The sequence below is a fragment of the Hippoglossus hippoglossus genome, chromosome 3 (genome assembly GCF_009819705.1).
Source record: "Hippoglossus hippoglossus isolate fHipHip1 chromosome 3, fHipHip1.pri, whole genome shotgun sequence".
Classification (NCBI taxonomy): Eukaryota; Metazoa; Chordata; class Actinopteri; order Pleuronectiformes; family Pleuronectidae; genus Hippoglossus; species Hippoglossus hippoglossus.
The window spans coordinates 1,669,015-1,692,342 of record NC_047153.1 but is presented as its reverse complement, the minus strand read 5'-3'; the positions used below and the strand labels follow the sequence as shown (position 1 = coordinate 1,692,342).

General features: G+C 47.7%; 1 protein-coding gene across 7 annotated transcripts in view; it reads left to right on the top strand.

The window, feature by feature from the left end:
* The window catches only part of fhod1 (formin homology 2 domain containing 1), a 28,439-nt gene that overhangs the window by 3,499 nt on the left and 1,612 nt on the right, over nt 1-23,328 (top strand). Inside the window, exons 2-27 of one of the 7 annotated variants that reach the window (XM_034615159.1) lie at nt 1,520-1,626; nt 3,837-3,901; nt 10,996-11,063; nt 11,244-11,349; nt 11,871-11,965; nt 12,152-12,263; nt 12,388-12,482; nt 12,635-12,778; nt 13,068-13,480; nt 14,063-14,170; nt 14,779-14,871; nt 15,611-15,637; nt 15,751-15,822; nt 16,874-17,037; nt 17,110-17,160; nt 17,459-17,611; nt 17,976-18,148; nt 18,278-18,835; nt 18,974-19,129; nt 19,216-19,398; nt 19,589-19,708; nt 20,810-20,971; nt 21,056-21,246; nt 21,506-21,698; nt 21,867-22,044; nt 22,843-23,019. In XM_034615159.1, the coding sequence (XP_034471050.1) occupies nt 1,520-1,626; nt 3,837-3,901; nt 10,996-11,063; nt 11,244-11,349; nt 11,871-11,965; nt 12,152-12,263; nt 12,388-12,482; nt 12,635-12,778; nt 13,068-13,480; nt 14,063-14,170; nt 14,779-14,871; nt 15,611-15,637; nt 15,751-15,822; nt 16,874-17,037; nt 17,110-17,160; nt 17,459-17,611; nt 17,976-18,148; nt 18,278-18,835; nt 18,974-19,129; nt 19,216-19,398; nt 19,589-19,708; nt 20,810-20,971; nt 21,056-21,246; nt 21,506-21,698; nt 21,867-22,044; nt 22,843-23,019 (3,964 nt within the window). The remainder of the gene's footprint in view (nt 1-1,519; nt 1,627-3,836; nt 3,902-10,995; nt 11,064-11,243; nt 11,350-11,870; nt 11,966-12,151; nt 12,264-12,387; nt 12,483-12,634; nt 12,779-13,067; nt 13,481-14,062; nt 14,171-14,778; nt 14,872-15,610; nt 15,638-15,750; nt 15,823-16,873; nt 17,038-17,109; nt 17,161-17,458; nt 17,612-17,975; nt 18,149-18,277; nt 18,836-18,973; nt 19,130-19,215; nt 19,399-19,588; nt 19,709-20,809; nt 20,972-21,055; nt 21,247-21,505; nt 21,699-21,866; nt 22,045-22,842; nt 23,020-23,328) is intronic. The other 6 variants (XM_034615098.1, XM_034615128.1, XM_034615107.1 and 3 more) reach the window with 6 other exon arrangements.

Below are 23,328 nucleotides of genomic sequence, written 5' to 3'. Positions count from 1 at the left end.
CTGCTCATCTCACATCAACAAGGAATCCTGAGCTGCTTTTTCAGACATGAACTGAAGTCTGGACATGTTCCTGAAATGTTCTGGAGGTTCTGCATGTGAGAACGCAAATGTTGGAGTCCATTTTCTGGAACCTGCAGTGAGTCCATGTGAGGAAACAGCAGGACAATGTGTGGAAGCTTCCCAGAGAGCGAGTGGACGTGTTGATGAGGTTTCTAACTCGTGACGGACGTGAAACTGGAAGAACACAAATATCTCAGGATGAAGAAGAGGAGCCGTACACGTAGAAGACGAAGACGTCAACTTGGAAACACGAGGAGGTTCCAGATCTTTTGGTGCTGAGGGCCGACGCCGGTGTGGATGAGCTGTAAACAACAACACTGATCTTTCCACAGCAGAGTTTATACGTCATGTCCGGCCTCCTGCTGCTCTACAGGCTCCGCCCCTCGCCTGGATGTTCCCACATGTTCCTGTTGGTGTGAACGAGTCGGACCCAACAACCTGCTGCTGCCTAATATCTGGACATTTTCCAGAGTTCAGTAGAGTCCTCAAACAGTATGTGGTCATTCTTCCTTACTGCCAGACCGCGGTGCTTTCACACTGGATATCTCCATCGTGCGTACGTGCAGGTCGAGTAGTTCTACCAACAAAGTCACCTCTTGTTTTACTGACACATCATAATCAATGGTCCAATAATAATAATATGAATCATATTATAAATCATTCATCAGAAGATACACAGTCAGACTCAATCTCTAAAGTCCAACAGGAAAGAACCTACTGATCTCATTTGAATCTTTATTTAAAGACAGATAGACTCGACAGGTGAAAACTAACTGCTGAATAAAGAGGAACACCAGCTCGGAGTCCAGAGCCATTACTGACCTCAACCTGTGATTAAAGCACCGTGACGCCACCTTCCTCTGTTCACAGTAGAATTCCTTATTAAAATGCCGGGTACACTGACTGACACATCTGATTCATCAACGTGTGTCATCAGAGCAGAGATCACGTCACACGGTGTTTTTACAACTGAACACAGATGTGAAAACAAATGTGTTAAGATGCAGTGTGACATCACTTCCTGATCTCTTCATTATCCACAACAAACAGAAATCCAGTAAGAAATCAGAGAGAGTGGAACTTAATGTTGATGTTTTTAGTGTGAGGACGCCGTGATGACATGTGACCTGTGTGTATTTGAGTGTGGATCACTTCAGGTGTCAGGTTTAACATGTGATGTCTCTATACGTGAGCGGGTGTGATGGTGCATTCATGGCTCTTATTTGATGTAGAAATATTGAGCTCTTCAGTCCAACAGGTTCTGGAGCTTCTGTTTATGTTTCCTCACAGCAGCTGTTTATTCTGTGGATCATTATCGGATCAGCTTCACTGTTTTAAACTGGGACTCTGCATTTATTTCATTCAGTCTCTTTATTATGAAGGTAAAATATAACACACACACTCAGTTTACATAGATTAACTGTCTCTCTCTGTGTCTGTCTCTGTCTCTGTCTCTCAGTTGGAGGAGTGCACTCTTCAGTTGTCTACTAATGGAAACTATCTGGACCTGGACTTGTCGTTGTCGGAGCAGAAATACGAGCTGGAGAGTTTCTACGAAGACGTGAAGTAAGAACAGTTTGTCTCATTCTCGTGTTTTTATTCAAGCATCAAACGTGCGTAAAACAAAAGTCTGAAATGTGTAAAGACGTCACTTCCTGTGCAGAGAGGAAACACCAGGTGAGTGTGGAGACGATGAAGAGGCGGAACCTTCGTCACATCAACCAGTTAAAGTGGCCAGGTTTTTGACAGATTAGACGATGTGTGAGACAACTGTGATGTCGACACGCAGGGACTGTGCAGTCTTCTTCTTAACGTGTCACCACTCAGAAATACAACCAGAGCAAGGGAAGAGAGAAGAAGCACAAGAGGAAGAGTTTGGGCTCTGGACGTTTCCTCCAGCGGCGTCGTCCTCGTCCTCGTCCTTATCTTGACTAAGTTGCAAAGTCTTTTCCAACGTTTCCTTCACTCAACACACCTTTAACCTCCTCGACTTCTGCTGTGGTTTAACGTCAGCGACCTGAAAATCAAACAATTAGATTCACATACGTCACATTAGCCTGTGACGAAACTGCAGCTAATCACGGTGACTGTTGCTGAGTCATGAAAACACAATGTTCCGTTTATAAAGTGGATTCAGTTAAACAGTGACAAACACTTAGTCCACCAACATGAGCCGGACACACACACACACACACACAGACACACACAGACACACAACCCCCCCCCCCCACCGGACACATTGGTGATGTTCATCAGCAGCTTCTGAAAAGGCCGTGAAGAAGAAAATGCTGCTCGACCACACTCACACATGTGACACACTTCATTGGCTGTGACGTCATAGTGACAACCAGCAGGGGTGTGTGAGAACATGTCTTCCTATGAATGTGAGGACATTTTGTCCACAGCAACAAGCAGAGCAGTTTGACGGTTCAGGTTAGAATCAGGGTTAAAGATGGACCAACGTGTGTGTGTGTGTGTGTGTGTGTGTGTGTGTGTGTGTGTGTGTGTGTGTGTGTGTGTGTGTGTGTGTGTGTGTGTGTGTGTGTGTGTGTGTGTGTGTGTGTGTGTGTGTGTGTGTGTTCCCAGCTGAGTCTCTGGCAGCTGTAAATATCTACAGGGTTTATAAATGTGGTGAACACGTCATTGGAAAGGGAACTGGAAACTGTGTGTGTTGCTTTGTGTGTGTGTGTGTGTGTGTGTAATGTTGACTAAAAAAATCTCATAATTGTTCCTTCTTTATCCTTAGACAAACACAAACTCTTACTTTCTTTCTCTCTCTCTCTCTCCCTCCTTCCCTCTCTCTGTCTCTCTCTCTCCCTCCTCTCTCTCTGTCTCTCTGTCTCTCTCTCTCCCTCTCTCTCTCTCTCTCTCTCTCTGTCTCTCTTTCTCTCTTTCTGTCTCTCTCTCCCTCCTTCCTCCTCTCTCTCTCTCTTTCTCTCTTTCTGTCTTTCTCTCCCTCCTTCCCCCTCTCTCTCTCTCTCCCTCTCTCTGTCTCTCTCTCTCTCTCTCTCTCTCTCTCTCTGTCTCTCTCTCTCCCTCCTCTCTCTCTGTCTCTCTTTCTCTCTTTCTGTCTTTCTCTCCCTCCTTCCTCCTCTCTCTCTCCCTCTGCCCCCCTCTCTCTATCATTCTTTCCATACCTCCATTCCGTCCTTCTTTCCAGACTCTGATCCCAGCAGGACTCAGTCTGTAGGTTTACGAGGAAACTGTTCTGGGATCAGTTCAGAGAGGCTCAGTCACTGATGATGATGATGATGATGATGATGATGATGACATCTATTGATCACCCTGTATAGGTCATGAACCCCACCTCCTCCTTGTTAGTAGATGGGACGTGGACCAAACAAAAAAATCAAAGTGGATGTTAAATAAATGTGTCGTCCATCTTTATTTACAGTGAACGTTCTAAACGTCGACAGTTAGTCACAACGTAGCCTTCACTGATTCGTCAGGCTCCTGTCACATGACGTCCTCCCAGAAGAAAACAACCAGCATCAGCCTCAGCTCCCAGAGTAGAAACAACACGGAGAATCAATTCCAAGAGTCACGGATCCTGTTGTCTTTGCTAACAGCTGCTGTCCAGTTACATTCTGTCTTTTACAATAATACAACTGTTTACACGTGGAGGAGACCAGATGTTATTCCAGCAGTGTTTTTACACCAGTGTATGTTGGTGTACGACTTTGTGTGAATGTAGCCTGAGACCTTCTCAGTGTCGCTGAGGTTGAACCAGTTTCTCTCCACAGACTCTCACTGTCTCTCATTTGATTTTTCCACAGAAAAGGAAAGAAGCCGATTCTGATCCTGAGGACTCAGCTCTCTGTTCGTGTTCACTCCATCCTCGGTAATTATCTCCTCCTATTTCTTCTTTCCACCAGCTCGTCCCTCCTGCAGCACAGCGGTGATGAGTCAGGGGAAACTCTCGGTCAGGAGACTCTCTCTCTTCTTTCCTTCTCTCTGTCCAGTCTCTCACCACAGTGACGTGTTTCTCAGTCAGCTGCAGGTTTTCCTCAGATCGAGCAGCTTCTCAGAAAAACACAGTGTCGCGTCTGTTCAGAAAATAAAGATAAAGCTCATGGTGATCAGATTTAACAGTGAAAACGTTCCCTGAAGGTTTCTGAAACGTCACCTGACACTGAGCTGTGGTGGCGTGACGTTGGTGTAAACGCTGCTGGTCTTGTCTTAGTTTGAAAACTCCGGGGTTGTGTTTGATTCTGGACAAACAGAAACAGAGGTTGTTGTAAACAATGACGCAGACGCCCACGTTCTCCTCCTCATTCGTCGTTGCTCCAACAAAAAAAAGATCTCGTCTCTTCCTTTTCACCATCGCTGTTCCTCAGTCGTATTATTTTCTGTAACTAAGCAACCAACTGCAAAGTAGTTGTCATGTGGTCACAGCCTCAATGTAGTGTTGTTTACATTCTGCACATGTTACAATAACTGTTGGTTTCTTTGGGATCATTAAGTTTTGGACTTTTGCTCCTGTTGTTCCACAGAAAGATACATGACAGAGAAGTGGATCATGTTTCTGTTGTTGCTCTTGTCAGGACTCGTCCTGCAGCAGCACGTTACTGATGAAGAGGATGAAATCTGATTCCTGCTGTTCTTCCATTCAGCTCAGTCATATATTAAATCTCGTGTTGTTTCATCCTCGGCTCTTACTTCTCCTCTGTTCAGTCAGGACAGATATTGTATCAGTGAAGCTCTGCTCACTGTGACCTCTGACCTGAGGTCAGACTGGAGGGAGCTGTTCTCTGAACCTTTGAACATCTGTTAGAACATCTGCTCTGCTGGACGGCCTCATGTTTCTATACAGAGACAGTGAACGGGGAGATCAGGACAGAACCGCCATTGTTCAGGAAATCTTCTCTTTTGAAAACTGGGTACAAAGAGTCTTTCTAAGAGAAACACTGGTTAGTTGAGGTTAGTTGAGGTTAGTTTATGTTAATGTAGGTTGTAACTATGGTTAAAGTTAGAGTGAAGTAGAGATAATGTCCTCATAAGTGATGAAGTGTGTGTGAGCGTTCAGCTCGTCCCTCTGCTCAGTGTCTCTGCTGCTGGGATCCTTGCAGACCAAACCTCAGATGTCAGTCTTGTGTCATGTTGTGTGTCTGTTTGTGTGTCTGTGTGTGTTTACAGCCGCTGGACACAACAGGACCAGGCAGGATTTCAGTCATTCTTGACGTTTAGTTCCTTTAAGGGTTTGAAACAATGTGAGGAAGTTTCCTGAAAAGAGACGCGTCCTGGGGGGGGCTGCTGTTCGTTAACCACACGTCCTGAAAACTTAATGAGGTTAAATCTGAACTGTTTTATGTTGAAGCTCTTTCTGACGGATCTGTTTCCTGCAGCGACATCATCAGTTTCAGAATTAAACCTGTTCTCACACTCGTCCTTCACACGACTCTGAGTCTTACCTTTGACCTCAGTGACCCCCACCCCCCCATCTCTGAGTGACAGGAAGTTACAGGGACTCATCACACAGTGTCAGTGATGACGACCCCCCCCCCCCACACACGCACACAAACACACACACTTACAAGATCTGAGTGTAGAGCTGAACTTCATCACAGACGTGAACATGTTCAGACGTGCAGGAGATCAGTGACTTTCACTTCGTGAGTTGAACCTTTCCTGAGAAACACTGAACATTTCCCAGAGTTCCTGCTGCAGCACTTCTCCTCCTCCCCCGCGCTGCCTGGCATGACCCAGCCCTTCCTGCTGCGGAGGGGATTTCCCAACATGCTTCCTCCTCTGAGGCGGCGCTTTGTTGTGAGGGACAGAGAAGAGGTGAAATCACAACCTCTCTCTCCTCCGCTGCCATCAGGGTCAAACTAACGTTCAGGGACGTCAGTCGACTCTGGTCACATCTGACATCATCATCCATCCTGAGTGTGTCTCCTGTGATCATGTGATCAGATCTCACCTGTGTGTGTGTGTGTGTGTGTGTGTGTGTGTGTGTGTGTGTGTGTGTGTGTGTGTGTGTGTGTGTGTGTGTGTGTGTGTGTGTGTGTGTGTGTGTGTGTGTGTGTGTGTGTGTGTGTTAGTGTTAGACCTTAGACCTGTCACAGCCTGTGTATAAAAATGAACGGTGTGATTGACAGCTAGTACCGTCCAATGGGTGCAGGTGCCAGGCGTAGTTGGGCTTGGTTTCCAACATCAGCCCGGGGCCCTTGAGCAAAGCACTGATGTGTCACCTGCAGCAGGTTCAGATTCAGCAGAAACCAGAACCATCTTATCCACCTTCACAAGTAAAACAGATCAGGAAAAGTTTGCCTCCCACGATCTGACAGGAATGTAAACACAGCGCAGTGAAGCTAATGATGCGTTCACTGACCGGCAGTCGCAGTGTTTCTGTCTCGAACCTCACGTCTTGGTTCTTCTCAGCTCTCAGAGAAACGTTGTTCAGCAGCAGACAGAAAACTACAATCATGGCTGACAGCCACACGGCGTGGAGACGTCGTCCCAGCAGCACAGTGGGGGTTCTGAGCTGTTTCTCTAAATAATGTTCTCAGCTCAGTTTCAGAGTCAAATTAGCAACAATGGCACAAACAGGAAATACCACAGAGTTTATCTGGGTCACTTCCTGTCTGCAGGACAAACACAAGCATCCTTCCCTCTCTCTGTCCTTCTGTCCATCTCTCTCTCTCTCTCTCTCTCTCTCTCTCTCTCTCTCTCTGTGTCTCTGTCCATCTCTCTCTCTCTCTCTCTCTCTCTCTCTCTGTGTCTCTGTCCATCTCTCTCTCTCTCTCTCTCTCTCTCTCTCTCTCTCTCTGTGTCTCTGTCTCTCTCTCTCTCTCTCTCTCTCTCTCTCTCTCTCTCTCTCTCTCTGTGTCTCTGTCCATCTCTCTCTCTCTCTCTCTCTGTCTCTCTCTCTCTCTCTCTCTCTCTCTCTCTCTCTCTCTCTCTCTCTCTCTCTCCATCCCTGTGACATCATAATGTTAAAGAAACATTCATCTCGGTCGTCAGAACTTCTGAAGACATCTGAAGCATCGTCCACAGTCACAGCTACGACTTGTGTTATGTCACAATCAGATTAATCAGCCGATCAGTTAGTTTCGCTGCTGCTCTGGTTGACTTTACTGTTTCATCCAGTTTTAAAACTAAAAAAGAATAATGACGGATGAATCCTGAGATGATTGGATGTCTATTCTAACTGTCGACTACCCCTCGAGCGTCGTGTCGTCTTCAGGAACAGACGTCCTGCTGCAACTTTGATCGTCAGAACTTAAAATAAGTTTGACGTGTCCGTTTATTAACGTCTGAAATGTGAGCGCGATGTTATTTTCGACAAAGCTCTTATTAACAGGATGACTGACTGAACATGAATGCAACACGACTCCTCCAGCCTTCACATACACATACCTGTGTGTGTGTGTGTGTGTGTGTGTGTGTGTGTGTGTGTGTGTGTGTGTGTGTGTGTGTGTGTGTGTGTGTGTGTGTGTGTGTGTGTGTGTGTGTGTGTGTGTGTGTGTGTGTGTGTGTGTGTGTCAAGAGGGAGGAATTTCACACTCTCAGCTGGTGTGTGTTTGTGATCCAGGGACGTTCCCTCCTCAATCCTCTCAGCTGTTGCTGCGTTTGGCCGGCGTCTATCTTGGGTCAAAGTCTGCGGATGACTCGAGCTCAGAGAGGAAACAACAGTTCGGTGCCTCCCACCATGAAGCTTCTGTCAGGAGGTGAATCACAGGCACCGGGGAAAGGCTGGATTCTCCTCCTGAGGGGCCCCGGGGCAAATCATGTCGTTGGAGGTCGGGGCCCCTTTTGACCCCCACTGTATGTGGCAGTGTCATTTGTCCAGACACCCATCAGTGCTCTGGAGCTGAAATGATTATTAGATCAGTGAGTGGAAAGAAAATGAATTCAATCGACAGATGATTCAGGAAAATAACTTTTGTTTTGTCCTGGTCGCAGTCGCTGTCCCCAGAAGATGGACACAGTTAAAGTTGTGGACTCAGCCATTCACCCGAGTTTTAAAAACATGTGTTTATATTTATAGTTTTGTATTGTTATCGTTCTTGTTTTTAAAATGTCAGTTTCCCAGAGTTCAGAGCGACGTCTTCAGTTTGTCCGAACAACAGTCAAAACTCAAAGAGACGCGTTGACCACAACACTCGGGCTCCGTCCACACTGATGTCCACATCACTGTTGCTATGATTTTCGCCTGGCGTCCATATTCAGAGACTTCTCTTCCTGATTGGTTCTTATTAGTCACATGACCAGTGTATGGTCACGTTTTCAGGTGTTGGTGTGGATGGAAACTTTTACTGATCGGATCTGAAATGAGGTTGATTTAGATTCAACATCTTTCTAACGTGTAACTGAGGAAATCTGTCTCTGACTCAGCGTTGGACCTTGTGGGGAAACAAGAAAACTGTGATGTCATCATTTATTTTTAGTGCTGTGAATCCACATTCAGCTTCTGTGGTGACACATGTGAACAGTGGTGAAATATTCTGGGATGGATTGTTTTCCATTCAGCTCCATCTCTTATGGTCCAGAGCTTTTTTCTTGTATGACTGATGTGAAACACAGCCGCTCTTTGTCCCTCGGTGTCTCGGCTCGTCCCCGAGCTGCTGTCTGCGTCCGCCTCGGTTTCATTTAGCTCCTTGTTAAACTCTCTGTGTGTTTTCTCTCTGTAGTCTCTCTCTGTGACTGTGGAAATATCACAAACTGTCCATCTCTCATCTGTTCGGTAGTAATTTAGTTTGAAATGACAGGTCGCAGTTTCTCCCACCGAGTAATTTGAAGTGATGACACCTCTTAAACCTGCGGGAGCCTCCACACTCACTGCTGCGCTTTGAATCCTAAAGTTTCCAGCGATGCAGCAGACCAGAGGAATATTTCCAGAAGAAACGTGGAGTCTGTGGTTTCAGTGTTTCTCTCAGTGGAGACGTCACAAAAAAAAAATGCCTGCAACAACAGAGATACACAATAACGTGAATCTGAAGATCGGCCTTTGTCTCTTGAAATTGTGCTGACGAGGACATTCACTGATTCTGTGTCATCGTCCTGTGAAATATTTACTCAGTCAGTTCCACACCAGACTGAAAGCAGCTGATCGTAACGTCATGGAAACACAGATAACAGAGTGACACTGAGGGTTGATGCTTTTATTTTATCACTTGAAATGATCCTTGTCTTTTTAGTGAAGGTTGAAGTGTTTGAATGTGATGTGTGGTCGAGGGCTGGGTCAGAGGTCAGAGGTCAGGCAGGTTCAGGACGTCGTCAGCTCAGAGGTTAGCTGAGGTCAAGCTGCGGGTGATGATGATGATGAAGAGTGTGCGGTCCAAAGAGATGAGACTGTTATTATGGGATGGCTATTTTGCTGGCAGCAAAGGAGAGGAACAGGGCCTCATTTATTTTTTAGGTTGCCATGACAACCATGATTTGCTGTTACATTTTGTGTGTGTGTGTGTGTGTGTGTGTGTGTGTGTGTGTGTGTGTGTGTGTGTGTGTGTGTGTGTGTGTGTGTGTGTGTGTGTGTGTGTGTGTGTGTGTGTGTGTGTGTGTGTGTGTGTGTGTGTGTGTGACTGTCTGCTTTGATTTGTATCACGGGTTGATTTTCTCATGAGCTGTTTGATGTGGTCTTTCCCTTTAAATTGTTTATATATTCTCAGCCTCTGATTGGACGTCAGCACAGTTTCCCTCCTCCGGTCGAAGCTTGCTGGAAGATTCTCGATGATTCCAGCTCAAATCCAAATAAACAGGAAGTAGCTGCGTCTGAGACCAAACGTTGACTGAGTCATGTTCTTAAAGTTGCCTGATTCATTTTCATGTGTCAACACAACACGTGTGTCACTGCGAGTGTTTCTCTGGTAGTTGTGTTAGTGGTGAAGTAGTTTAAACCATACACACACACACACACACACACACACACACACACACACACACACACACACACACACACACACACGCTTGGGCAGCTCTCATTATTCAGACTTTGCATTAACTTCCAACCAAAACCAGAAAGGGATGGTTCACTTGTCATCTATTCACCATTTTGCTGATGGAGGGGGGTGGGGGGGTGAAGTGTGAAGTGTGAAGAGTTCACAAAACACTATTGGAGTTTCAGGGGTGAACAGCGTTGCAGCCAAATCCAATACAAACTGCTGACCACTTCTTTAAGCGTAAAAAAAACTACAGCAAAAAAACATAAAATGCCTCAATTTGATTTGGCTGCAACACTGTTCACCTCTGAAACTTCTGTGAACTTTCCCTTTAACCCTAACAAGTCATGACTCCCTCTAACTTTAACCATAAGCACCAGGCTGTGGGCCCCAGGAGGTCCACTGCCTGTTGACAAGGTCAGTGTTTATCCTGGAAAACGTCCTGAAGGAATAACAAAAGTAACAAAAACGAGGACACACACAATCACACACACTCAGCAGAACCCGCAGGAGTGTCCGGAATGTGACAGCGGTTGTAGAAGCCACAGTCGTCCCCGTCCAGGCCACCGTAGGACATGTCACAGCTCTCTGTCTCCACCTGGTGTCAACCTGTGTGTCCACACCTGTAGATGATCCTCAGCTGATGAGATTGTTTGAGATCCAGTTTAAAATGAAGCCGAACGCATTGAACCAGATTCACACAACATGTTTGTTAATGTGATGTTAACAGAATTATAAAACTTAACATGATGCTGTCAGACGTCAGGTCACTGTGACCTTGTGACCATCTCAGATCACACTATGATCTTTGCTCTAGCGCCACCTGCAGGACAAACTGTAAACTCAGAGCTGGATCTTTGTACAGTTTAAAGTGTTGATCATCATTAGATTGAGAAAAGCTGAAATCGTCCGATCTGTTGTGTTTAATCTGAGACTGAGTGAATTTACAGCAGCAGCAGGTTTCTCTGATTCTGTTTGTTTCTCTCCTCCGCTCGTCTGGAATGAATGAGTGGACTTGAGGTGACTTCCTGTTTCCTGTTCTTATGTGTTTCAGAGAAACTGTACAACTCTCAGGGTCCAGAGCTCAGACGCTCTCTGTTCTCTCTCAAACAGCTTTTCCAGGTAAAACCCACAATGACATCACAACAACACATCAGCACCTGCACATCCCTTCAGAGGTTAATGATCAGTCCTCTGGAATCAATCCACCTTTCCCTTGTTCCCACAACGTGTTTCCTAACCGTGACCTGGTTGAAAGTGTAGAGCTGATGTGTTTGACCGACGTGTCTCTTCTCCTCTCAGGATGATAAAGACCTGGTTCCAGAGTTCGTGGCGTCTGAAGGTTTGACATGTTTCATTCAAGTTGGAGCCGAGGCCGACCACAACTATCAGAACTACATCCTGAGAGGTGAGAGTCCCTGAGACAGCTGAGGATTAAAGGGCTGCTACACCCAAAGCACACGTCCAGCACGCGTCCAACACGCGTCCAACACGTGTCCAGCACGCGTCCAGCACATGTGCAACACACGACTAATACTTGACCATCGTGCTTCCAACATATGTCAAACACGTCCAACACACAACCAATACGGGACTATCACGCATCCAACACGACCAGCAAATGTCCAACAGGCATCTGACAAGCGTCCAAAACATGTGACAAACACATGCCCAACTCACGCATGTCTACAAACCAATCAGAGTCAAGTACAGGTAGACTCCGCCCACGTAGATGATGACGGCAGGACGTACGTATGACAGACTAAATTCTTTAGTCCCTAAATTACAACGTGAAACCAGAACGAACCAGATCTAATGAAACTCTGGAACAAACACATGAAGCTTCAGACTCTCAGATGAGAAAAGGACCCATGTCTGTGTGTAGCTGTCTTTAACTGTGTGTCATTGTGTGTCTGTGTGTGTGGTCAGCTCTCAGTCAGATCATGCTCTTTGTGGACGGGATGAATGGAGTGATAAACCACAACGAGACGGTTCAGTGGCTCTACACTCTGACAGGAAGTCTGGTGAGTCTGTCCTCTGCTTTTAATCACTCTGGCTCCGTCAGATCAGGATTATTTAAAAAGTCAGAGAAGATGAACAGTTTTAAAGTTTTACAGTTTGAAGCAGCAGTGACGAAGATGCAGGATGAGTCGGTGTGTTGAAGCTGTGACGCCACCTGCTGGACAATAAGTGAACATGTTTCTCCTCAGTCTCGTCTGGTGGTGAAAACGTCTCTGAAGCTTCTCATCGTGTTTGTGGAATATTCAGAGTCCAACAGTCCTCTGCTGATCAACGCTGTGAACACGGTGGACACACGCAGAGGTACACACACACACACACACACACACACACACACACACACACAGTGTTGACCTGCAGTGAAACTTGTAATCATGTGACATTGCAGGATATGAAACGTGAATATATATATTTGTGTGTGTTGTAGGTGTGAAGTCGTGGAGTTATGTGATGGAGGTTCTGGAGGAGAGAAACGGCTCCGACACTGAGCTGCTCATGTTCACCATGACGCTCATCAACAAGGTAAAGAAACAGAAAACCAGTTTTAATCAATCACTCAACACGGCGAATATACAGTCCAGTCAGGATGTGGAACAATATCTGGATGCTCTGAGCTATGAGCTGTATTAATGTGTGTGTGTGTGTGTGTGTGTGTGTGTGCGTGTGCGTGTCAGACTCTGGCAGTACTTCCTGATCAGGACTCGTTCTACGACCTCACAGACAGTCTGGAGCAGCTGGGGATGGAGAACATCATCCACAAACACATGAACAACAAGACGACGGAGACCGACCTGCGAGCTCAGTTCACTGTGTACGAGGTAGACACACACAACACACAACACAACACACATCAGACACACAACAACAGACATAAGAACTGTCGCACTGACAAACACACAAAGAACGACATCATCTGATCTCTGCACCAATCAGGAAACACAAAGCCTCCAGTTGAACAGTGAAACCGTGTGTATGTGTGTGTGTGTGTGTGTGTGTGTGTGTGTGTGTGTGTGTGTGTGTGTGTGTGTGTGTGTGTGTGTGTGTGTGTGTGTGTGTGTGTGTGTGTGTGTGTGTGTGTGTGTGTGTGTGTGTGTGTGTGTGTTGCAGACAGCTCTGAGAAACGAGGACGGTGAGGTCGACGACTCCGCCCCTCACCTTCGTAAGGAAAGAAGAAAGATGGCCTCCAGCGATCAGGAGGGACGGAAGAGCCGCCGCTCGTCCAGTCAAAACCTCCCCGACCTCCTGTCTTCCTCTGCAGGCTCCTCCCCCTCCACCTCACCCATCCCCCCTGTCTTCTCACCCTCCACCACAAACACCCCCCTCTCCCCCACCATCTCCTCCGCCTCTTCCTGCAGCCCCACGGCGGGACTCGGCAGCAGGACCTCGTCTCCGTTCACCTCCGAGACCGACAGTCCCACCTCCAGTCCGTCTGGGTCTCAGAGAGGGTCTCCACTGCCCCCCCATACCGCCGCCAATGGCACCATGACCACAGAGCAGGACACCAAGACGCCATTGAGCCCGTAAGTGAATGAAGTGAGATATTTGTATTCCCCCCCGTCTTTCTTATTCTCTGTAAATCAAATTTCTCTGGGTTTCTGTGGTGTTTCCAAATGTTTCTGACCATAGACTGTAAATAAAGATGGACGATATGAAAGCTCCTGCCCCCTGGTGGCTGGCTGCAATATAGGTCAACAACCCCATGGCTTTAATAAGTTATTTGATTTTATGAAAACAGGCCAAGATATTGTGATTGACAGCAGAGACTGACTCGTGATTGGTCGAGCGTGTGTATAGGCGGGTCCTTGATACTGCATCACCACAAGGTGGCAGAATCTGAATCCAAGAAGTTTTGATTTCATTTGTGGATAGTGGGAGGAAGTGGAGACATGAAGTCCAACTTTATTCATAGTTTGTTTTTGACTAAACAACAAAACCACTAATCAAGTAAATAATCTGCAGACTAATCTATCTATAATTGCAGCTGATCTAATGTGGGATCTGGTCCTGGTTCTTCTTGTTGTGTTTGACCTGGTGTGGGTTCTCTGTCTCTGGTTTAACCACTGGTGTCCCCCCCCCCTGCTGCGGTGTGTCTGGACCACTAGGAGTCGCTCTTTCCTCAGCCACCACATGTCGGCTCTGGGTCTGAGCAGGAGGTCCCGGCTATTCTCCAAAACCAGCTCCATCTCTGAGGAGCCTTCAGCGGCCGGCAGGTCTGTAACTGAGACTGACCTCAGAGCAGCTGTGGAAACATCACTAACACCCTGATGTGTGTTTGTCTGAAGTGTCTCCTGCAGGCTTCAGTTTACATTACAGCCACCTGAGGGTGGCGCTAGAGGACAGTTCTGTGGGTCATTAAATTAAAGGATTAATCCTCTGGAGAGTTGGAGTAAAGTGCAGCAGCTCAGTGATGAATCTGTTCAGCTGTCCACATACATGTTCTGAATTTCAGCATCAGAAAAAGTCTCACATTTAAATCATAAAAAATAAACAGTTCACATGAGTCACACTGACCAGTCATTGGCTGAGGTGATGACCTCTGACCTCGGAGCACAGGACGTCCCCTCAGGTAGCTGCAGTCAGATTCATGTTTTTCTGTCTTTCTGAAGACACTCAGTCTGAAACCTGAAGGACACTGACAACTGATAATTATATAAGGTCCCCGCAAAGACAAAAGTCAAACTCACACACACACACACATGCAGCAGCAGCAGTTGGGTGATTTGTCAGAAAGTCTTTCTCCCCATACTTGACCATTCATGAATTTAATCTGTGTCTGTGTGTGTGTGTGTGTCTGTGTGTCTGTGTGTGTGTGCAGCAGCTCGTCCTCCACAGACGTCGTCTTTCAGGAGAAGTCGTCCCAGTTGAATCCAGAGCAGTCGAGCACCAAGACGGAGACTAAGAGCGGATTCAAGTGAGTGAAACAGGAAGTGGGCTGTGCTGGGATGTGTGGTAACCATGGTAACCACAATGCTGCAGATGGCCGATCACAGTTTTATATTTTCAGATGTAGATCAACATGACTAAAGTGACAGTGTTTTATTCTGGATTTTCACAAATGTTCCGGTTACGTCTCTGTAATAATTCAACTGTGATGTGGAAACATCTGGATCATTTCTTGGTTATCTGGTCGATGTCTGGATTATTTTATCGTGGTTCATTTCTGGTTTATTTCTGGATCATTTTTTGGATCCTTTGTTCATAATGTCACGGTGATGTTTGTTCTGGAACATTTCTTTATCTCTGGATCGTCTCTGGGTTTTATGTTTTTAATTTAAATTTATTCATCATCTCCATCTTTTCTTGATCTTGTGTTTTCTCAATTTTCTGCATCATTTTTGAAACTTTTCTGGTTCTGGATCTTGTTCGTAAAATATATATTTTTTCTTCTGGATTATCTCTTTGGTTTGTATCTGACAAACTGCTGCTGACTGTCTCTCTCTCTCTCTCTCTGTCTCTCTCTCCCTCTCTCTCTCTCTCTCTCTCTCTCTCTCTCCATTACCACGTCATGACTCTCACCCCGCTCTCGCTCTTTCTCTCACCATTATAATATTATATTGTTTTGTCTGTTGCTCTAATCCTTCTCTGTCTCTCTCTTTGTTTTCCTCCTCCCTCGTCTTTTCTCTTCTTCTCCTCCCTCGTTCCTCCCCCAGCTCTGGGGAGTCTGACGGGCTCTTCTGGTGAGTACACGTACCCCCCCCCCCCCCCTTCACAGACCTGCCATCAGGTTTTGTGTCGTAGCAGCTGAGGATGATGGGAAACCTGTTGGTGCGTGTGTGTGTGTGTTGTTCAGCTCTGTGTTGTGTCTCTGCAGCTCAGATGACTGTAATGTAAAACAGGACAAGCCGGTTCTAAAGAGGTTTGAGTAAGTACTGCTGCAGCCCCACTGCATGCTGGGAGCTGGAGGGTGGTCGGCCGGGCTCTGCTGCATTTGTTGGTGCCTCGCAGTGTGTTTGTGTGTCTGTGTGTTGTTGCAGTCTGGGTTGTGGTAATCTGTTTTCCAGTTAAATGTAAAAAGAAGATGCAGGTCTGGATCTGTTGTGGTTCAGATCAGAACAAGTGACTGTGATTGTTGTGAAGCTTCTAAACACAGACATGAAGTCCAGATGTTTCATTAGAGAACAGAGAGCAGCAGCAGCTCTGTGCTCCCTCACACCTGGACCAGGTCTAACTGTAACACAGCTGTACACAACTGTCACACATGTTTAAGTTTGACAGTGAATCTTCCTTGTGAAAACTGAAGGTGTGTGTGTGTGTGTGTGTGTGTGTGTGTGTGTGTGTGTGTGTGTGTGTGTGTGTGTGTGTGTGTGTGTGTGTGTGTGTGTGTGTGTGTGTGTGTGTGTGTGTGTGTGTGTGTGTGTGTGTGTGTGTGTGTGTGTGTGTGTTGCTGGTGGTGGTGGTGGCGGGGCTGATCCTTGGATGTTTTCTAATCCGCCTGCAGCTGGTTTGGTTTTGACGTGAAGAATAAAAATGAAGCTGGTGATGATTATTTGACGTGCTTCCTTCACATGTCGTCTTTACGTGTTGTTCGTCTGTAGTTTGTCATCTTCAGCATGTTCAGACTCAAACCGTCAGCGTGTGGGTCACTTTAGGACTTCGCTCCTCTGTGAACTGGTTCTTACTGAAGATGGGACAGATATAGTGTCATCTAGTGGTGAAGGTGCAGATTACACATAATACCGTCAGTTTCTGGGGTTCAATGTTTTTCTGCAGTTTGAGTCTGAACATGAGTTTTAATGATAAAAATAAAAAGTGAAATGTTCTGCTTCAGTGTTCAGGACGATCGTTTCTATCTTATAATTAAAAACCTAATCAATGAAGTGATCAATTCATTTTGAAGCTGAAAGTCAAACACATCAGAACGTTCTGCTGTGTGTCGGCCATGTTGACTCTATCTCACCCCCCCCCCCCCACAGAGGTAACTTCCTGCGCAGCCTGGCCGCGACGCAGTGGGAGAAGAAGAGAAGAAGTAAACACTTCAGCCAGTCCAGGCTGTCCTCGTCTGATGACATCATAACCCCGAGCTTTCGGCCCGCGGAGGAGGAGGAGGGGGGAGGGGCCGCAGAGCCGTCACGTCACGGTCAGGAAACAGAAATATACATTTACCTCCAAAGAAACATTACAACACTGTGACATGTTCGTGTTGTTGCAGATTCCAGCAGCTCGGACGCAAACGGACACTCAGACTCGCAGAATGACCCCGGTAAGTACCTCATTACCCACAAGCCTCTGCTCAGGGTCCCTGACTGTGAGAGTCAGGCCTCTGATCTGACCCCTAATCAGCTGCTCAGCTCATACATAGACTAACTGAATCTCCAGTGTAGACTGTAGGTCATCTTTAGCCCTGAGTGGTGTATTGCCTCCTGTCTGGAGCCTGACAGTCAAGACCAGGGACGTGGTCCTCTTGTCCTCAGTGAAGACGGACAGTGAATGAAAGTCATAACGAGTCATTAATTAGTGTGTGTGACAGTAAACTGTGTGTGATGTGTCTACCTGTGCAGAGGCCTCTGTGCAGCGTCCGTGCAGCACGCTCTCCAATGACAAGAAGTTCCTGCTGGACATGCTCTACTCTAAGACTGCTGCCTCAGTGCCGCTGAGCCCGACCGCTGCCACCGCCGCTGACACCAGCGAGGAGACAGTGAGCGTCCAGGCTGGTGAGAGAGCACATGATTCTACACTGCAGCTTCAGATCGAGTGAACAACTGATCAAACTGTCGAGTTCAGCAAAACACGTTTAAATATGTCGAAGCAGATTCTTGTGTTTCACTGAGAGTTACTTTGTCATTTAATCAGGAGTTAGTCGTCATCCACAGTTTACTACATCACAGCTCAGGTTCGGACTGAGACCCTCTTTATTTAAAGCACCTCGTGACCTCTGACCTCTGGGAGGTGGACGTCATGGAGCGACTCAGACATCGAATAAAAATCTGTAGCTTTACTTTTTCACCTGTGAATTTTCCTCAACTCTTCTGGAAACCGAGGCCGAGTGAGACGTCTGTTGTGTTTCCCTCCTCTCAGGTGGAGCAGACCATGGCGGTCGGGGGCGTGTGCTGGAGCGTCTGTCCAGCTTCACATCGCGCTCAGTGGAGCCGCCTGCAGCCTCCGAGAGCAGCGCCTCCCGCAGGGCGGAGCTGGAGGGGCTGGAAGGATCCGCCCAGGCAGCGCTGGCTCGACTGGCTGAAGAACGACAGGTCAGAGTGAAGCTCTGTGCACGGGACACGTGTGTCTCCACATAACGTCATGTGACTCGGGATGAAACCTGACATGGGAAAACATTTATTCACTCCTTCATATAAACTGTGTAAACGTGTCGCCATCAGAACCGTTTGGTCCGGCAGCAGAGCAGCGTCGACGTGGAGGGCCCCGCCCGCCGCCTGGAGACCACCCAGATGACCCCGCTGGGCGCCGGGGGCCCGTCCGACGCCTGGGACCAGCTGCAGCCGAGCGCCGCCGCCCTGCGCATCAAAGACCTGGACTTCTCCGACCTGCTGGACGAGGAGGACATCGACGTGTTGGACATGGACACGCTCGACTCCACCTCCGCCTGCTTCTCTGGCATCCCTCCCCCACCCCCTCCTCCCCCAGGCATGGCTCCCCCTCCTCCTCCTCCCCCGCCTCCACCACCTGGGGGCATGGCTCCACCCCCACCACCTCCCCCTCCTCCAGGTGCTCCTCCTCCCCCCTCGTCCTCGGCGGGGTCCTCTCAGAAGAAGAAGACGGTGAAGTTGTTCTGGAGGGAGCTGAAGCAGGCGGACAAGCCTGAGAAGTGTCGTTTCGGCCGGGGGACGGTGTGGGCGTCTCTCGACAAGGTAGCGGTGGACACCGCCCGCCTCGAGCACCTGTTTGAGTCTAAAGCCAAGGAGCTCCACGTCACCAAGGTAACCAGGCCTGGTCCTGATTTAGATTTTTCTAAATGATGATTTAATTAGACTGATTTCACATTTCATGGTGCTCACTGAGTGTGAACGCTGGAGTAGCCGCAGGGACATTTTAACACCACGTGTCTGAATGTGCAGAAAGCACCCGAGACCAAAAGGTCTGAGATTCTGGTTCTGGACTCGAAGAGAAGCAACGCCATCAACATCGGTATGACCGTGCTGCCGGCCGTCCACGTCATCAAGACCGCCATCCTCAACTTTGACGAGTTCGCCATCAGCAAGGAGGGAATAGAGGTAACGATCACTTCCTGTCTGAGTCTATGGCGACTGTGTTAGAGGTGAAAGGTCACTGAACCCCACCCCCCACCCATGTTGAGCAGAAGATCCTGACCATGACCCCCACGGACGAGGAGAAGCAGAAGATCCAGGAAGCTCAGCAGGCCAATCCTGACGTCCCGCTGGGCACGGCCGAGCAGTTCCTGTTCAGCCTGGCCTCCATCAGCGCCCTGACCCCCCGACTGCAGCTGTGGGCCTTTAAACTCAACTACGAGGCTCTGGAGAAGGTAACACACACACACACACACACACACACACACACACACACACTCACAGCAGCTTCACGTGATTATTGATATGTGGGGTAACATGATGTGCATGGGAACATGCTGTGAATCAATAGGTCAAACTGGGGTCATGTGACCCAGATGACGACTGATGGTCAATATTAACATGTGACTGTGTCGCCCCCTGCAGGAGATCGCAGAGCCGCTGTTTGACCTGAAGCTGGGCATGGAGCAGCTGGCGTCCAATCAGACCTTCAGGAGGATCTTGGCGACGCTGCTCGCCATCGGAAACTTTCTCAACAGCTCCAGCGTAAGAACACGAAGTCTCATCCACACGTGTGATTCACTAGTTCTTCATGTGAGGTCAAAGATCAGCAGACGTTTTGTGAAGGATCAGATTTCTCTCTCCTCTCGTCTGTCCCACATTTTTCTTTCATTCAGACGTAGAGCAATGCATGATGGTCAGTGACCAGCAGTTGTACACTACTTTCACAATGCATTGTGGGAAACTGAGTCCACTGTATAATAACCCTCAGAATGAGCTGTTTGATGATGTCATGAAGCGTGTGTAAATCATCACATGTTGGATACGACAGAGAGAGAGAGGAACACATAACTGGTGCACACACATATCACACAGACACACACACACACACACACACATATCACACAGACACACACACATATCACACACACACATATCACACAGACACACACACACACACATATCACACAGACACACACATATATCCCACACACACAGACACACACACACATATCCCACACACACAGACACACACACACACACATATCACACATATCACACAGACACACACACATATCACACACACACACACACACACATCACACACACATATCCCACACACACAGACACACACACACACACACACACACATATCACACAGACACACATATCACACAGACACACACACACACATATCACACACACACACACATATCACACACACACACACATATCACACACACACACACACACACACACACACACATATCACAGATCAGTGTCTAATCTGTTTGAAGAGACAACAGTGGTTATCTGTGATCACAACCTGTGTGTGTGTGTGTGTGTGTGTGTGTGTGTGTGTGTGTGATATGTGTGTGTGTGTCTGTGTGATATGTGTGTGTGTGTGTGTGTGTGTGTGTGTGTGGGATATGTATGTGTGTGTGTGTGTGTGTGTGTGTGTGTGTGTGTGTCTGTGTGATATGTGTGATATGTGTGTGTGTCTGTGTGATATGTGTGATATGTGTGTGTGTCTGTGTGATGTGTGTGTGTGTGTGTGTGATATGTGTGTGTGTGTCTGTGTGATATGTGTGTGTGTGTGTGTGTGTGTGTGTGTGTGTGTGTGTGTGTGTGTGTGTGTGTCTCCAGGCTAAAGGCTTCGAGCTGGGTTACCTGGAGAAGGTGGTGGAGGTGAAGGACACAGTTCACCGTCAGTCTCTGCTCCATCACACCTGCAGCCTGGTGGTGGAAAATTACCCAGAATCCTCTGACGTCTACTCGGAGGTTCCTGCCATCACTCGCTCTGCCAAGGTACCGCTCTGGGTCATGTGTTAGCTTGTAGCTCTGTGGTGAGGTTTAGTTCCTGCAGGTTGTGACAAGGGAGTGTTTCTGCAGGTGGACTTCGAGCTGCTCGCAGAGAACCTGGTGCAGCTGGAGAGGCGCTGCAAAGCATCATGGGACAACTTGAAGGTGGTCGCCAAACACGAGACGAAGGCGGTTCTGAAGAACAAGTTGACGGACTTCCTGAAGGACTGTACACAAAGGATCATCATCCTGAAGGTGGTGCACCGCAGGGTCATTAACAGGTACTACACACACACACACACACACACACACACACACACACCGTATACACACATTAATGTATACACACACGTGCACTTTATACACGCACACAATTACACACAGGCGGACACACACACTGAATACAATGTGTTCACATACAATACACAGATGTGAACGTGTGTGTGTGTGTGTGTGTGTGTGTGTGTGTGTGTGTGTGTGTGTGTGTGTGTGTGTGTGTGTGTGTGTGTGTGTGTGTGTGTGTGTGTGTGTGTGTGTCAGGTTCCACTCCTTCCTGCTGTTCCTGGGTCAGCCGTCGTCATCGATCAGAGACATCAAGGTCACGAGCTTCTGTCGCATCATCAGCGAGTTCGCTCTCGAGTATCGCACGACCAGAGAGCGAGTCCTCACCCTGAAACGGAAACGAGCCACTCACCGAGAGAGAACCAAGACCAGAGGCAAGATGATCACCGAGGTAACGACCCCCTGACCCCGACGGGAGGTCAGAGGTCACAACACAACGACACTCAGAGCTGCTCCATTCTTCTCTGGTTATTTTGAATGTGTTTGACCCCAACTCAACAGTTCTTCATCCTCCTCCTCATCTTTGTTTTTCTCCTCTTCCTCCTCCTCTTCCTCTTAGACGGAGAAGTTCTCGGGGGCGGTGCCTCGTCCGGACAGTCCCTCCCACGTCTCCATGTCGACGGAGGCGGAGTTAGCTCAGGAGGAGGAGCATGAGAACATGAAGAACCTGTTGGTCAGCAGCGACGCCAGTCTGAGTGTCGACCCGAGAGGCCTGAGGCGCTCCAGAGCCGTCCGCAGTAAGACAGTCCTGAGCACTGAGTTACTTTGAGGAACTGAGGAACACACTGAGGATCATCAGACCGCAGGAAGGAAGCTGTTGTTGACAGTTACTTCCTGTTTTCAGTGGAGTCATTTTTCCACAAGTTTGTCGTACAAATTAAACATCAGACATGTTTCTCTTTATTTGCGGCAGATGATCAAAAATCATAAATTGTTCCTGTATCAAAGAGACTCTGATGTGTCCGTGTAATTTCAGTTATTTTATTTCAAAATAAAAGCCTCCATATTTTGAGGTGATTTATGTGCAGACCAAGAATCTGTGATGAGTCAGTTCTGATCGTAGACGGCTCCGTGTCTCTATCACCCCCTGGTGGCTGGCTGCATTATAGGCCATAAACCTCTCCTCCTCCATGTTAGCAGATGGGACATGGACACCACCCCCCCCCCCCAAAAAAGATGGTTTCTGTCATTTCAGGTCTTATCACGCTGATGTTAAAGTTTTAATTAGTTATTTGATGATATATAAACTGGCTGAGACATAATGGCTTAATTTCTGGAGGAAGTGGAGACGTGTCATCATTCTGTTTTTACAGTCAAACAATAAATTAATTCATCAAGAAAATAATCTACAGACAAACTTTGACCCCAATGATTCGGCGTTCGTATCAGACCTGTCATCCATCTTTATTTATAGTCAGTGATCAGTGAACGTGAGACGTCTCAGACCTTCTTCGCAGTACAGACAGATTTAGTCTTTATCTGAACATCTTGGTCTCTGTCCTTGTTCTGGGTTAAGTTCTGGTTCTGGTCTACAGGTCTGGGCAGGGTGAGTCCGAGTCTGATGTCTGTAGCCAGAGACGACGGGACCAGCTCCCAGGACGACGCCACAGACGAAATCATGGACCGACTCGTCAAATCCGTTACTCAGAATCCCTCAGACAGAGCATCAAGCCCCAAGACACGGAGTCGCTCCCGACTCAACAGGAAGTCATGTAAGTACAGAGAAATGTTGTAATGTTCCTTTAAGGTCAGATGTGAGCAGACGTCGGGGGTTTGCATCTTCAGAAGGTCGTGACCCCGCGACCTCGCGACCTCGGTCTGGTTCAGACTCTGTTGAGACACAACAGCAGCTCTGTGTCCAAAACATCCTCGTTATCTGAGCAGCTTCACGTCTGTGTTTTCACTTCATCACTTAATCTGTCACATGCTCGTCCAATCAGATCGACCCGCGGCCGTGAAGGACGCTTCGACCTCGACCATCGCACTAAGCAGTCATCACGTAGCTGAGAGTCGTACACCGA